The sequence below is a fragment of the Pichia membranifaciens genome, assembly GCF_001661235.1.
Source record: "Pichia membranifaciens NRRL Y-2026 unplaced genomic scaffold PICMEscaffold_2, whole genome shotgun sequence".
Taxonomy (NCBI): Eukaryota; Fungi; Ascomycota; class Pichiomycetes; order Pichiales; family Pichiaceae; genus Pichia; species Pichia membranifaciens.
Genome location: NW_017566983.1, coordinates 1,415,149 through 1,430,760, shown reverse-complemented (window position 1 = coordinate 1,430,760; position 15,612 = coordinate 1,415,149). Strand labels below are relative to the sequence as shown.

The window sequence follows — 15,612 nt, the reverse complement described above, 5'->3', positions numbered from 1 at the left end:
AAGAGAGCAACGTCCCTCAGTTATAGAGTGTTCACCCCGACTCAAATGGTGATTCCAGCTAATTCATCCATCAATCGTTCCCAGAGCTTGCTCAATAAACCATCACCGGCACCAACAGGGCGTCTAGATGAAGCAAAAAAACTATCTTCGACATCATCATCATCATCATCATCAACATGCGTGGGTCGGTTCAGAAGGCGTCTGAGATCATTGAAAAGAAGCCCTTCTTCAATATCCCTTGCATCGCTGCACAAGCTTCACAGTAGCCCATCATCTTCAACTCTATCGTCACCCATAGAGTCATTGAAGTCCGAAAATTTTTCCGTCAACAACCTTGTGTCTCCACCATCAAGTCCTATCGAAAGCAGTGAAAATGAAAGTGAAGACTTTGATACTAGTTGCTTTTCGCATTCTTCAAATTCAGACACAAGAGATTCTTCCTTCCAGTTTTCAGCAAACAACACCTATAATTCATCATCTTGTGAAACATCGCCTGCTTCAGTTGGAAAAAAAGTACCTAAATTCAAGTTCAATTTTGGAGGTTACCTGAACAGAGATATACTACAAGACGTAAACAATGATGTCGAGTATGATGATATATACGATAGTGAAAATGATATTCAGCTCATTAACGATTTGCCTACACTTGCATCATTCAGCTCAACTGTTCACTCTACCGGTAGTAGACATAATCAGCAAAGCCATAAGATTTTCGAAATACCGGAAATTCTAGAAATCATTTTACGCCATGTAGCACATGATTACACGGACAAGATTCCAGTTGAGCCAAAACTAAGTCGCCGTCCTCCCTTATCCTACAATCACTCATTAATGATATATGGTGAAGAACGTGGGAAAAGAGTCTGGAATAGGACTGTCTCGAGCACCACAATGAGCTCATTTTCAAGTACCAATGGAAGACCAAATTCAGAATTTTCATCCACAGAGATGAAGAAGAATCCAAACTTATACAATTGCCTATTCGTTAATAAGAAATGGTACTTTACTATGCTTTCCATCTTGAACGAGAATCTTTTCTTTAAGTCCGATTCTCAATTTGAAAATTTCACTTCATCAATTTGCACATCCGATATCAATACCCCAGAACCATTTTCCTTGGTATTGCATAAGATCAAATCACCGCAATCTGTGATGGATGTGTTTGCATCACAAGTATCATCTCGTCGCCTTAATTGGTTGGAGTTTTATATTTGTCCAGCAATCCTACCCCCAATCAGTTTCATATCACATTCTTTAAAGAAGCTGGCACTTCCTGGATGTAGATCATTAACTGACGATCACTTGAAACTTCTTGTTTCTAGAGCCCCAGAGTTGATGCATCTTGATATCCGTGCATGTGATCAAATTACTGATGCATCAATATATTTTATTGCACTCAATTGTCCTAGATTGGAAATGTTAAATTGTGGTAGGCACACTCGTGGTGAGTTGATTTCCGATGTCTCAATCGGTATGATTGCAAAGCATTGCCAAATTCGTACCATTGGATTGGCTGGTTGCGGAATCTCAGACTGGGCTGTTTGGGAATTAGCCCTACATTGCGGTTCACGGCTAGAACGACTAAGCCTTAACTATTGTTGGAAATTATCCGATGTAGGTATTTGTCGAGTTTTAAAGGCAGGACTGATGGAGTCGCTCTCTGTATTGGAGATCCGTGGCGTTTCGCTGAATGATGTCCGGGATATAGTTCAATGGAAAAGGCGTAGATTGAGCTACAAACATAAAGTTTTGATTGAAGCATGCGAAAACTTGGATAGACTGATGAAGGATGTTCAAACACAGTTAGATTTAGAGGTGAGTAACAGAATCTTTAATGATATTAACGTTTGGTTACAAGCCTCTGATGATGAAAACGATGGAGGGGATGTGGATTATAGACGGTTTCTGAGCGAAAGAGCAGCTCACCAAACCAACTTTGCATAATGTTAATTTAACAGCTTTTTACTTATCTTGCATAATATTAATACTACATAGATAGAAATAAATTTCAACGAAAAATGAAAAATAAATGAATAGAGAAATCGAATAGAACATCAGGCCAATAGCATGAATGATAGTGTTATTTTTATAGGAATGTATGAAGAGAAACTCAAGCTTCACAATAAGCTCTATATAGTGTAAATGGTTTACCTGAAGTGTTGACAATTTCAACCTCAGCATCAGGTGCGATGAAGTAAACACCACCTTCGAATGCATCGAGAGTAGAGGAGCTTTCTTCACCCTTGATGAAGAGCTTTCCTGTACCTTCGCTAACAATCAAAATGGAAGGACCATCGACGCCTTTCATTTGAGCCTTACCTGAGGACTTAAATTCAATTTGCAAAACAGAAAACTCATCGATAGGTGGGTCGTAAAGTGCAAATGTTGCATCACCGGAACCACGAGCAAATGGAGCAGGGGTGAGTTTTTGTTCTTCGACATTGTTCGTGGAATACGTTAAGCTGTCGACAAGAACTGCAACATCCTTGAACTTAGGGGTGAATCCAGCACGGATAACGTTATCAGAAGCAGCCATACATTCCATGATATCACCAGAGATATACGCGTGAGGCTCGCAGGCTTGCAAGAACATTGCTTCACCGCTCTTCAAGATGCAGTGGTTGAGCATCAAGCAACCACAAAAAAGACCAACATCACCCGGAAATTGGACGTCAAGACGTTGGATCAAATCCGCAAGGGTTGCACCAAACGCTTCAGGCTGGGACTTTGTTCTTTCAAGAAGTTCTCCGGCGTACTTGGCAACAACGTCTTCCTCTGCATTCATCACCTTGGAGAAGACCTTTTGCAATGTTGCCTTTGAAGGAGAGCTAATGTACTCTTGAGTGATGTCGGCCCCGACCAGTTTACTGAATTCCGGAATTTTTTCCAAGTGCTCCTTGATCAAGGAGAGAGGCTTGAAACCGCAGAACGCTTCAAAGTCTGTAAGGGCGACAGCCATTTCAGGCTTGTGGTTGTCATCCGGGTAGTTCTTTGGGTCGGATTTGTGAAGCTGGCCAGCCAATTTCTTATCAGGGTGTGCCTGGATGGACAAAACCTTTTCGATAGATAGCACCTTGAAAAGAAATGGGAGTTCTGTCTTGGACCCGAACTTGGCGATGATCTTAGGACCCAAGTACTTTTCTGGGTTGGAAGAAATCACATCGGCCAATTTTTCGCCGCTGGAGTAGAGCGTGGTGGGAACCTTTGGATGTGTTCCCATCCATAGTTCGGCGTAAGGCAGCGACTCGTCGATGCTGACGTGTTCTGGGTCATTTGCGTGTGCGAATCTTGCCACCGCGGAAGAGGACCCTAGTTTACCCCAAGCATAGTTTTGTGGGCCTGTGAATACAACCGTCAGGAATCGTGTCGGTCGGTCTGTGGTTAGTATCTCGTGGCATTCGGACAGGTGTCTTTTTCGTTACGAAAAGAGAAAACTTACCACCGATTACTCTGAATAAGTCTGAAGACATTGTGTTTGGTTCTGTTATGGGGCTAGGATATAGATTCTGTGGTCTGTGGTTTCCGCGTCAGAGAGCGGGAAGGGCCAAAGAATACCGTACAGGTGTTAGGTTTGTGCACCAATAACGCAACGTGCAACGTGGAGAAAGAGAGATATATCAGGCCTCGCATTGGGAAGGTAAACAGAACCCAGCCAGCTGCAGGCGCTGAGCGTTGCTGGAGCCTGCGCAACGCGGTTGGAACCTCTGCCTCTGCCGCGAGGCAGAGAACCGAAGAGGCGAGGCAGGGAGGTTTTTCCGGCAGTTGTTTGTTGCCGTTGGCCGCGGAGCCCGAAACGCGGGAAACGAGGGGAGGGCCTCGGAAGATTGGACCGAAGGGACGGACGGGAGCCGGAGTTTTTCCGGGGATGGGTGGGGTATGCTAGCGGAGATAATTGTAACTATAGAAAAGAGAGGAGGAAAGAAGTGGGGCATAAGAGGGAAACGGGAATTCAGACTCCGATGAGGTCGAGTTCGCTGCTGCTGGAAGAGGAGAGCATACCGCTGGAGAAGCATGAGGTGAGGCCAGAACGGTCCAACTGGCCCCGAGGCGTCTGGTGTCTGCTGACTATTGGGTTCTCACCAGAATCTTTGCTGCCGTCGTTGCTGCTAGGGCTGTTGTCTTCGTTGTAGGAATCCCTAGCGGCAACGTCGCACGCGTCTAGCCAACCCGGCGGTGGGTTGTTCCCGCTGCTGCTGTTGTTGTTTCTGGAAGACGTAGTGTTGCTATTTAGTAAAGTGTTGCTCGGAGGCCGTCTCAGGCTGAAGGCGGTGGACGAAACCGACACGAGCGGAGACACTGGTCTCGAGGACGGGAGGCTTGCCGAGACGGTTTTCATGTGACGTTTCTCCATGGAGCTGCGTAGGACGGAGGACGAAGAGGAGGACGCTCGTGGCCTGAGGGTTGCCGAGGCATGGCTGTGGGATTCGCTGTACAGTGGTGCTGGCTCGCCAATGCTCGATGCGTCGTCATCGTAGACCTTGCGGTAGCAAGGAACGTCTTCGGCGATCTTGAAGAGCCTGGAGCTGCTGCCACTGCTCGGGGAGAAGTCCTCCAACGTCGGGGTCTCGAGACGCGGCGTGCCTGGAATCGGAGAGGTTCCCTCTGACCACATGTTGGGTTCAAAGACGGCGTCGTTGGCGCTCTCGGTGTAACTTGGAGGAACCTCGCATCTGGTGGAGCAGTTGTTTGGATTTTCGGACAACTGCGGGATCATGAGGGCCGGCGATGGCGAGGGTGTGTCAGCGATGGCGGCATCAATCTCGTCGGCATTTGGGTTATCTTTGAATAGAAAGGAGTCTGGGTTAAGTTCGTCGCACATACTCACAATGAGCTCGGGAATGTCGCCATCTTCGCCTGCACTGATGTTGTTGTTGTCGCTATCGACATCGAAGACAAGACTCTTGCCGGTAGCAAAGGCGACGGTCCCTGTGTCTTTGTTGATCTCGACGTTTTTACCGTAGATCCTACTGTTCGGCTTGATGTAAAATCCAAATGGAATCTTCGACTTGATCTGGGAGATGTGGCCGTCCGGATTGACTAAATTGATGAAGATGATCAGCTTGTGTTTCACCGATATCAAATGGGAGGCTGTTTCCACATCTGGGGAGCAGTTTTTCAACATGTCTGACGTGGGCAAGCGGGCCTCCAAGGCCCACACATCCTGCGGCAAATGGGAGTGGGGCACAACTGGTAGGGACTTTTGGTACACAATTTTCTCGTCTGTAAAGGTTTTTTCGCCAAACTCGTTCGGCTTGGATGAGTGAAACTTCAGGTACTGCGCAATCTGGACGGTAATCTTGCCTAGCTTCAACTGCTTCATGATGGGAATGATCAACAGATAGATCTTCAGCATCGAGCCGACGGGGACAAGTTTCCTTGGAATCCTGATTTTGTACTGGAGCTTGCATGCCCAGGAATTTTCAGCCAAGAAGTCTTCGTTCAGTGCTAGCTGTAAGGAGGAAAGTGTTCGGATAACCCGCACATACTTGTGGGCAGTGAACGTGGTACCATCGTCGCTGCTGCCTGCCGTCTTCGCCGGGTCCAGCGCGTTAATCTTGCTCTCAAAGCGGTACACGATGCTGACGCTCTTCATGGACTCGACGGTCTCCGGAATGGAGCCAGGAAGAGTGATGTGGAAGGGGAAGGAGTAGTTCCCTGGCGGGAGCTCGAAAACGGTGTTCTCGGTGTCGACGCCGGCGAAAGGGGTGGTGCCGAGCCGGATGTCTGTGTTGTAGCGGATGGTTCTGCAGCTGCTGAAGTTGTGGAGAAGCTGGCTGCTGCGGAAGTTGCGGGGCAAGATGGAGAGGCCCTTGGAGGATGTGGGGGTGGCCGAGGACGACGACGTCTTCGACGCAGACACGGCGGGCGTGGCCGGAACTGCCCTCGAGTTGACGACCCGTCCCTGCGAGGACGTGAGCAGGTTGTCCCACGTGCAGTTGAGCACGTCCACGCTGTCGAGAAAGGGGCAGGTGGCGATGACCTTGCCGTTGCTGGCCTGGAAGTTCTCCACAAAGTGGACGTTGTAGGTGCCGCGGAGGTTGAGCGAGATGGACGAGACGCACGTTGTTGCAAGCAAGCTGAACACAACCTGCCCGGAGATGGCGACCGGATCGGACTCGTTTGGCGAGCCCTTCACGAGGATCACGTTCTTGTGTGTGGAGTGCAGCCGCACGTCCTGGTACGCCGGCGTGCCGCTGTGTCTCCCCAGCGACGGTCCGGTCGGCGACGCCGACCGGGACGCCGTCTTGTGCTTGAGGTCGAGCGTCAGCGGAGAGCCAGACCTGAACATCTGTTTGGCTTGAAGCTGCAACGGTATTTGGTATCACACACACCGACCAACAGGTGCCAAGCGCTTGTTTCAAGACGTGGCTGTAGCAGCGGCGGGAAGACGGGGCTCGCACAACTATATATATACACATATATATGGCTGACCCGCACGCACGTCATACGCACGGCACAGCGACCGATACAGCGACACACGAGACAATAGCCCGCCCCTTGTCTGCTGCTGCAAGTACTCCAGCTTCTCTCGCTCGTGTAGGCCCACGCTGGCCTGCGCAGGCCCACCTATCCCACTCGCCCCGCGGTCATCGTCCCCCGACGGTCCGCAACAATGGCGCCCGGGCGGTGCCGGCAACAGCCCCGGGCGGGGGTGTTTTCGGGCAGAGGCTGGCGAGGCTAGCGACACCCCCTCTTTTGCTGCTCCTCCGCCTCCTCCTGCTGCGGGCGCCAGTAGCAGTGCCAGCCGGCCTGCACACAGAGGCCGCCTGCGACGGCGACGACGGCGAAGACAGCAAAGGGGGTGCGCAGACAGAAGCCCCCGCCCGGTGGCCCGGGCGGAGCCCCGCTCCCGCCGGCGGCTACGCCGCCGGCGCCACAGTGGGAATCGTACTCGAGGGCGTAGAACAGGCCGAAGAGGATCGACCCGACGGCCGGAGCGGCGAGAAAAAGCCCCCAGGTGGAGCCGAAGATCTCCACCCCCCACACGGTCGCGACGAGCGTGGGGAACATGGTAAAGACGGTGCCGTAGGCGGTGCCAAGAACAATGCTGACGAGGCCGGCGTGGCGTGTGCCGGCGGCGACGAGCGTAAAGCCGGCGGCGGTGAGGGCGACGGCGGCGAAGATGAGGCGCACCGTGGAGCGGCAGCTGTTGAGGACGTCGCTGAGCACACCCATGCTGAGCCGGGTGGCCGTGCTGGCGACAGCGAAGACAGCCACCTGGGTGGAGATCTGGCGCTCGTCGCCGCTGCTGCCGGGGGCGTTCTTGAGGATCGAGCCCAGGTTCGAGATGTACAGCTCGAGCGGGCCCGCGAGACAGAAGAGGGCTGCCAGCACGAGCCGCATCGACGGGTCGCGCAGGAACGCACGGAAGCGGTCCCCATGCGTGGCCGTGTCCACGACGCCGGCGTCGAGCAGGCCGGCCTCCTCGTCGGCCGCGGCGGGGCCGCCGCCGGCGGAGGGGGTGGTGGTGGTGCCATGGGCCACGCCGTCGGCCGCGGGGCGAGGGCGAGGGCCCCCCGCCCCGGAAGAGCCCACGGCCCCGTAGCCGGCGGGGGCGTCCGTCTGCGGGTCTGCTTGGGCGGCGCGCTCCGCCCGCTCCGCCCGCTCCTCCTCAAAGAGCCGGGAAAAGACAATCTCCTTTTCGAGGCTCACCACAACGCTACTCACCCAGTTCACCGCACACACGACGGCGTAGAGGGCCGTGAGCGAGAGGAACACCCGCTGGATGTGCAGCTGGCCCGTGGCCTGGTCCACAAAGACGTCCCACGTGAGCAGCCACGCTAGCAGAAACGCACTGAGCCCGTAGCATGACACAGGCAGCGAGATGCTGAGGCCCTTGCGGTCGGGGAACACGCGGGCACACGTGAGCAAGCTGCAAAAGTAGGCGCTGGAAGTGCCCGTGCCGATGAGGAAGAAGGCCACAGCCATCCACCACTCGCCGGCACGGGCCTCGTAGACCTTCCAGGCCAGGAAGTACCCCGGCGACACAAGCAGGCCGATCAGCGCCAAGAGCACGGGGCCGTGGGCGTCGGCAAAGTAGCCGAGCAGTGGGAGCGTGAGGTAGAGCCCGAGCAGCATCGCCCCGGAAATGATGTTGATCGACACCTGGGTGTAGTTCAGGCCGGCAATGAACGCCGGCGTGTACAGCGAGAAGACCGACACGTTGGCGTCGAGCAAACACGTCACCAACGACATGCCAAACGACAGGTAGCGAATCTGGTCCGCCGTGAACGTCCGCTGTAGCGCAGCACGCATGTGTCTCGTCAACACGTTCTCCAGTCTAGACAGCCCGTTCTTCATTCTGTCGGCTATGTCCTGTTCTTCGTCTAGGATGCGTTGTGTGTGTCTGTGGCTATGTATCAACTGGTTGAACCGGTACGGACCACACCATACACGTATACACAACTATATGCTCTCCCGGGCGGGTCTCTATCTATGCGTACATGGCTCTAAAGATAGCCGGGGCAAACCCCAGCCAGGCGTCGGTTTGCCAGTCGAGCCGGTCGAACAGGCCAAAGAAAAACTCCTCCATCGCTGGCGCCGCGGCCTCCACCCGGCGGCCCGTGCCCTGCGCCCGGCGGAAAAAAGCTACCTCCTTTCAGAAGGTGAAGCTCTTCTCCACCTCACCGGACGTGTCTAATATCTGTTTGTAGTTGGCGGGTCTGGGCTGCAGAACAAGCACAGGCGCATGTGCGAACGACTTCATGCCAATGAGCTCGGTTTGCCCGAAAAGCGTGTCGCTCAGAGGCTGTTGCGGAACTAGGTACTCTTCCTCCTCACGGCACTTGGTGACGTTCTCAAAGGCCCTCCCGTTCTTTGTTAATGTGTTGTTGCCGACCTGTATTTTGAAAGAACTGTCCTCCGCCTCCAGGTTCTCCACCGGGATGCCCGTAGTGTTACGGTAAGTCGGGTATTCGTCACGCTTCTGATTCTTTTCGTGGAAGGAGGACGATAGCGATGGTACAATCTCGTTGAAGTTCAACTTGTTTTCTGAATCAAAGGAGGGAGTTATGTCAATACTCTTATCGGCATCGTTTATCCTCAAACAGATGCTTTTGTTCTTATTGTTGTCCTTTTCCTTCAGCTCGGCGTTGTTGATGAAACAAAACGTGGACTGGAGTAGGTCAATTGATTTCACGGACGACTGTAGCCAATTTTTCGAAATCAACTCGAAAAACAAGCTTGATAGCTTGGAGGTGGATGCCGACGATGAAGAGGATGACGATAAAGATGACGATGAGACAGAGTTTCCCAACTCTGCGCTTTTCAAATTTGGCTCCGACTTGCTGATGACCGTTATCAACAACGGCGAATCGATCTCTAATGGACTGTTGTAGTACAGAATCTGGTCGCTGCATGCAATCAAAAAGTCCTCCAAGAAGACCGAGGACACTTTCAACGTCTGCAAGTACGTTATTGGAATCAAGATGTTGTAGTCGTCGATCTTGAAGTTCCCTTTGAGGTCGAAGGGAATTGACCCGGACAATTTGGTCTGGTCCAACTGAATCGACTCTTTCAAGTTGAAAAGAAATACGGAGTTCGTGTTCACCGGGAGGAAAGAGGGCTCGTTGACCATCTTCGGGAACCCAGACCCGAGAATTGGCAACTTGAAAGAGATCCCCTTGATTCCTAGCTTTTTCAACGTGTTGTTTTTGATGATCCTCGATGACAAGAGAATCGCTGAGGTCTTTTCATTGTCGTAGTCCGCCGAGAAGTCCGTGAACGTCTCCTTGTAGTGCTCTAGAGCGGAGACTTTTGCCCTGATCGGTCTTCTGGACACTGTGGATCCCTTGGACCCTGCGGATCCCGAAGAGCCCGCAGAGTCGGTTCTCCCCTCGTTGAAGTTGAAGAGAGCAGCCAAATCTGCGTTACTGGCCCCCGGCTGCGGTGACCGGACTTCGCTGCTGCTCCTCCGATCTGAAGCTCCTGCTCCATTCACGTTGCCGCCATTGCTACTGGCACCAACGATTCCGCCAACATCGCCCGCATTCTGCTTCAGCCCGTGCTCTACAAAAACCTCCTCTTGTGTGGGAACCTTAGAGTTTGTCAACAACGACGATATCCCTTTCGGTATGATAGCCGCCTCGGTGACAGTAACGGCCGGCGTGAATAGTGGCGAAGCCAGCAATATTAGCAATGGGTTCAGCAGCCTCATTCAAACGGTGTTTTCCTTGCTATTTGCTGTTTTTTTGATTCTGTAGCTATTCTACTGCAATACGTGCTCTAGCTAGTACTAAATTTACGTTACTATACGTTACTCCACTGTTCAGTCTGGATGGATGTGGCTTCTGCACAATTCCTTCTTCTCTGATCGACCTTTTCGCCTGCGCCGAAATAAGCAATGTCTCTGTTTACCGCAGTGTAAACAATCTCGGTCAAGGACACCCTGCTGTCCCGCCAAACCACCTGTCCCGCCAAATTCTCCCCGAGAAGAAGACAATGAAGGAGGAGAATCACCCCTCAACCACTGTGTGGGCCATCTCCGGTAGACAGACAGGACCGGCCTTCCCAACAACACTAAACGGGGAACACCCCTGGTAGGCACAGAAAGCAGTCTCCGTGTGGCTCCCGCCCCTGTCAGCGTCTTCCACTATGGCATATGCCGCTCTCTTGCCCCATCGGGCTTCTCCCCACAGGCTGTACCGGATACTCCCCATAATAAAAGTCGTGGCACAGCGTGCATGTCCACACAAACTGCTTTCTCTGCTTTTACCTTGCTCCCTCTGAAAAAAAACGACGCACGCCGCCTTTCTCATCCTCAGAGCCTCTCCAGAGAGAAAACAGAGGGAGAGTGAGGGGTGTGCGAGTGGCATCATGGAATCGGCAGGAGGAGGAGGGCCGTCTCGCATCACAGGAGGAGGAGAAGAAGAGTGGGTGGGCGGATAAGGGGAGGGGAGAAGAAAGGTACCGTAGAGGTTGGGTTCTGCAACACGAAAAAGCAAGACAGAGCCACACATCATGTCTGTGAAATTGAGCACGTTGCACCGTCTGGGCGCCATTGGCAGCAAAACTGCGGCGACGCCACGGAGACTGTTCTCGCAGATCGGTCCGTTGAAAGACCAGCAGCAACAGCAACAAGATTTCACGCACTTTGGGTACAAAACCGTGCCTAAGGGCGAGAAGGAGAGACTCGTACATGACGTGTTTTCGTCGGTGGCGTCCAAGTACGACGTGATGAACGACGTGATGTCGATGGGAGTGCACAGACTCTGGAAGAAGCACTTGATCGAAAAGCTCGACTGCGGCATGAGACCAAACTCGGGAGAGCTATTGGCTTTCTTAGACGTTGCTGGGGGCACGGGCGACATTGCATTTGGGTTGCTGGACCACGCAAGACTCAAGTATGGCGACAACAAGTCGACGATGACCGTCGCAGACATCAACCCGGACATGCTCAGAGAGGGGGAGAAGCGCTGCCTCTCGACGCCGTACGCCAACTCTGCGAGAATACAGTTTCTTGAACAGAACGGTGAGACTATGGACGCCATTCCAGACAACTCGAAGGACGTGTACACAATTGCGTTCGGAATCAGAAACTTCACTAACGTCCAGGCCGGCTTGAACACCGCCTACCGCGTCTTGAAGCCGGGTGGAATCTTTGCCTGCTTGGAGTTCTCTCAGGTCGAGGAGCCAGCACTGGACTACCTCTACCAAATCTACTCCTTTTCCCTCCTGCCTATGATGGGCCAGCTCATCGCCAACGACAGAGACTCCTACCAGTACTTGGTGGAGAGCATCAGAAAGTTCCCCAACCAGGAGACCTTCGCCAACATGATCAGAGAGGCCGGCTTCTACGTCCCGGGCAAGGGCTACGAAAACCTCACCTTCGGTGTCGCCGCCATTCACATCGGCGTTAAGCTCTAATGAATGTGTCTTTCTTCATCCTACGTATCTAGCTAGCCGTCCTGTGTATATAGACTTGTCAAAAAGTGTATGATGAAACTTAAGCAACCCGCAGCCATCTCGCGCTAGCGTCTGAAAAAGTATAAAAGGGCCTCAGTGCCCCTCCTCCCTTCTTCCTCCTTAGCACACCGCTGGCCGGGCTCAGGGTCTTTTTGATGTTCCTCTTTCTCCATCCTTATGCTAGGGCATTACGTGTATCAGTGAGGATTCGTCCGAGATCATGTTTTTGCTAGTTGAAAACTTCAACATGACTACTTCCCTGTGGCTGCTCTGGCGGTTCACCTGGAGAATTTTTGGAACCCTTTCTTTCTCTGTCTCTTTTCACCCCGCCCGGTTCGCAGAACGCTCAGTCCTTGGCTAGCGCTTGCGGTATCGGTAGGTGGTCCCCGCTATCTGCTGCTGCACTGTAGTCGTGTGCGCACGTGCCCCCGTAGGTAATGCAGGCCAGCCCCAACAGCTTGGATCGTTCACCCAAGACCCGCAGAGTCCGTCCGCCTGGGAAGCAGGAGGATTCTTCTCACCTTTTCCGATCGACATGAATCGCATGAAAAATTCTTTGTCCTCTCTCATCATCTACACTTGCTGTAAGATGCTGGAAGCATTGGCGGCTTCTACCGTTTCTGTAGCACGACACTCCTCTCCCGCAGCAGCAGCACAGATAGCATGTTCAAGAAATTCACCAAGGACGACGTCCATACCCGTACGAACGTCAAGGCGTCCGTCTCCAAGACTTTGAAGTCCAAACTTGTCACGCAGTACCCAAAGCTCGAGGAGTACATTGACGAGATAATCCCGAAGAAGGTGCCTGTGTCATTATTCAAGTGCGAAGACAAGATACAACTATACGTTGTGGACAACCAGGTGCTATTCTACCAGCAGTTTGATGACTTGATTCCGGCGTTGCGTGTCGTGCACAAATACCCAGAGGCTTTCCCACGCGTGCAGGTCGACAGAGGCGCCATCAAGTTCGTGCTCTCTGGAGCCAACATCATGTGTCCTGGTTTGACGTCTGCCGGCGCCAAGTTGCCAGACGAAGATTGGCCCATCGACAAAATCGTCACTGTCTACGCGGAAGGCAAGGAAAGCGCAATGGCCGTCGGCAAATTGGCAATGTCCATCCATGACATCAAAACAATCAACAAGAACACCGGTATAGAGCTATATGAATACCTTGGTGACGGATTATGGCATTTCAAAACAGACTAATGGCTACAATTTTTTCTTTCCTTCTCTTTCCTTTGGTATAATCAAATTAACACTGTGCTTTTCTATCTATCTACACCTATATACATTTGTACTCACAGATACACAGAAAATGAATTAAGTATATGAAGCGGTCTATTTATATCGAGACGCATCTAGCGTATCGTGGAATCGTGACTACAAAGTAGAAACTCGCTTGAAACTGTTCTGAGACCCATTCCCGAGCTTGAATGTGCCTGCAGTGAATTGGTTGGCTTTGGAGATAATCGCAGCGTCTCGGAAGTTGGCAAAGGTAAGTGAGTGCTTCAACGTCTCATGTGGTCCGCTCGTTTCTAGGGAGTCAGCGGAACTGTTACTCCCGTTGAGGTTGCTGAGCTCATGCAAGTTCATTGTGGACCGTGTTCTTAATCTTCCGTCAGCATTATTGCTGCCTATCATGCGTGACAAACCCCTTCCTTCTTCTAGATCGAACAAATCCTCTGTTGAGTCCAGCTTATCCGGTCCATGCACTTTTTTCATCAGTTTCTTCACACTTCCCAACTTGCTGACAATTATATAGTAAACCGTGCACCCGACCAAAAGAAAAATTCCAAGTGTAATAAATGGAGTAAACGAGCTTTTGATGTCTGCTAACGGCTCACCATCGTTGGGCCTGTGGGACTTGGTCTTATCAATCTTTTCTGCAACAGCAGACCCCGGCCATATTCCAACGCTACCTTCACCACTATTCTGTGATGAGGCATAAAGGACCATCTTACCCAACGTCCATGACAGCTCATTCCCATCTATGTCGTTCACACTCTTGAACACAGGCTCGTCCTTCTCACTTACTTGAGAGACCTTATCCACCCCTAATCTCGGTATTCCAAATCCCTCATGTAAAACATTCACTATCCAACTAGCCTTAAAGCAAGAAGTTTGTAGCAAATCCAAGGTTAAAGCATTCCCATATTCCTTATTCTCAAATTTATTAAAAATTGTGTCCCAGTCAGTACTGCAAAATTCCTTTGTGGCAGCTTCAAAATCCTCGTAATTATATTCTCCGGTAAGCTTGAAAACATCATTGGCTGTATACCAGTATTCACTAACCCCAACAAATTTTTCCATCGAAAAATCCATCGACGGAGCATGAACACCATTGAACAAACATGGTTCGTCAGAACATGGTAAGTGTTTCAATAATAGAGGGTATATTGTTTTGAGACATCCTTCGTATTCACCTGAACCTGTCACGGTGAACATCTTGCCGTTGTATTCAACCTCTGTCTTCATTCCGACTGGTGAACAGGGATCAACCAAATCTCCTTTTCCGTCTCCATCTCTATCATAATCAACATTCTCAGGCAGCGCGTTAACGAGCGCATCTAATTGTCTTCTTCTTGCTTCGTTTGCCCCAAATCCTAACCAGCTAGAGACAAAAACAGACCATGAGTTCAATTCACCATTATTACTCTTCAAGCTCACAGAATACATGTCATCTGAATGTTTATCCAATTGATCTTTTCTACTTGGAACAAATGCCAATTGTGTTGATGCTCCTCCCATATCCATGAATCCATATGGATGACGCTGTTTTATTTCGGGATCAGCTTCACTCGAAGAAACTAGTCTATCGGTAAGATAGTTTAATGCCAGCCAACCATACAGCCCTTCTGTATCTCCGTCGATGACCTCTACATGTTCATTGCATGGCTCGACTATGAAATCACTTTTATGAGCTAACACTTCACATGTTTCCTTCAAAACACGGTCACGATCCTTAGTAGGAAGCAGTCTCATACCAGCTGTGGCTTGAACATAGATAGGAGTAGAACCGTGCATGTTTGAAGGTATCACCTTTTTAGCTTTGTCCACTAACTCTTCAAAATGGTCATCCCATATGTCATAGGTCCCTTCCTTTTTTTTGCCAAAAGCAGATAGTCCTGGTTTAGTCTTCTTCCTCAATATCTGTTTTATCTTCGGTAAGCCAGATGGGTCATTTTTAGGGTCAGAGATATACTCATAAACAATAGCACGGGACCCCGAAGAGCCTGAATCGATGATGATCGCATACTTTGCAGGCGGCGACATCTTTCAATACCCAATTCAAGATCAAGTTATGAATTCTGTTGGTTCTGTCGTTTCTAACCTTTAAATGGTGTGATATAGTAAGTAAGATTTTGAATTTCTGTTAAAGACTTTAACCAGAGCCCGGTGCTGAAAGTATAAATCACTAAATACGCACGCACCACACTCAGGCTTAAAATATTCCTTGCCTAAGAAGCTTTTACAAGGTCTGAGAGAAAATTTTACCTTTTGCCATGCTACACATTATGTAATTCGTAGGTGCCTTGTCTATTAACCTATTGTAATACGTTTAAGAGAATGATTGATATAGAGAGAAGCAAACAAAAGTGAAGTTAATTTGTCGAGAAGCGGGTATATGTGTAAAGCATATACTTTGTTGACAAAAATTCATAGCATTAACGTAAATTAAAAGTAGAAGAAGAATAAAAGAAATGTTAC

General features: G+C 50.6%; 8 protein-coding genes across 8 annotated transcripts; 3 read left to right on the top strand and 5 right to left on the bottom strand.

The window, feature by feature from the left end:
• Positions 1-708: 708 nt before the first annotated feature.
• PICMEDRAFT_26121 (hypothetical protein) lies at positions 709-1,917 on the top strand (the record flags this gene model as incomplete). The annotated part of the gene is made up of 1 exon (XM_019162433.1): positions 709-1,917. A coding segment is annotated over one exon (1,209 nt), but the record flags the coding sequence as incomplete, so codon positions are not given.
• Positions 1,918-2,110: 193 nt separating this feature from the next.
• On the bottom strand, positions 2,111-3,470 carry PICMEDRAFT_71726 (hypothetical protein; the record flags this gene model as incomplete). The annotated part of the gene is made up of 2 exons (XM_019163992.1): positions 2,111-3,339; positions 3,440-3,470. The coding sequence occupies 2 exons, from the start codon at positions 3,468-3,470 to the stop codon at positions 2,111-2,113; spliced, it is 1,260 nt and encodes a 419-aa protein (XP_019018796.1).
• Positions 3,471-3,949: 479 nt separating this feature from the next.
• PICMEDRAFT_10652 (hypothetical protein) lies at positions 3,950-6,289 on the bottom strand (the record flags this gene model as incomplete). Its single annotated transcript, XM_019159703.1, has 1 exon — positions 3,950-6,289. The coding sequence occupies one exon, from the start codon at positions 6,287-6,289 to the stop codon at positions 3,950-3,952; it is 2,340 nt and encodes a 779-aa protein (XP_019018795.1).
• Positions 6,290-6,678: 389 nt separating this feature from the next.
• On the bottom strand, positions 6,679-8,301 carry PICMEDRAFT_58090 (hypothetical protein; the record flags this gene model as incomplete). The annotated part of the gene is made up of 1 exon (XM_019163280.1): positions 6,679-8,301. The coding sequence occupies one exon, from the start codon at positions 8,299-8,301 to the stop codon at positions 6,679-6,681; it is 1,623 nt and encodes a 540-aa protein (XP_019018794.1).
• A 298-nt stretch (positions 8,302-8,599) lies between these two features.
• Positions 8,600-10,156, bottom strand: PICMEDRAFT_10650 (hypothetical protein; the record flags this gene model as incomplete). The annotated part of the gene is made up of 1 exon (XM_019159702.1): positions 8,600-10,156. The coding sequence occupies one exon, from the start codon at positions 10,154-10,156 to the stop codon at positions 8,600-8,602; it is 1,557 nt and encodes a 518-aa protein (XP_019018793.1).
• Positions 10,157-10,959: 803 nt separating this feature from the next.
• Positions 10,960-11,865, top strand: PICMEDRAFT_58089 (hypothetical protein; the record flags this gene model as incomplete). The annotated part of the gene is made up of 2 exons (XM_019163279.1): positions 10,960-11,047; positions 11,081-11,865. 2 exons carry the CDS (start codon positions 10,960-10,962, stop codon positions 11,863-11,865), a joined length of 873 nt encoding a protein of 290 aa, XP_019018792.1.
• A 635-nt stretch (positions 11,866-12,500) lies between these two features.
• PICMEDRAFT_117432 (hypothetical protein) lies at positions 12,501-13,197 on the top strand. Its single transcript, XM_019159835.1, has one exon. The coding sequence runs from the start codon at positions 12,568-12,570 to the stop codon at positions 13,108-13,110; it is 543 nt and encodes a 180-aa protein (XP_019018791.1). The 5' UTR covers positions 12,501-12,567; the 3' UTR covers positions 13,111-13,197.
• Positions 13,198-13,803: 606 nt separating this feature from the next.
• PICMEDRAFT_32090 (hypothetical protein) lies at positions 13,804-15,177 on the bottom strand (the record flags this gene model as incomplete). Its single annotated transcript, XM_019162741.1, has 1 exon — positions 13,804-15,177. A coding segment is annotated over one exon (1,374 nt), but the record flags the coding sequence as incomplete, so codon positions are not given.
• Between the last annotated feature and the right edge of the window lie 435 nt (positions 15,178-15,612).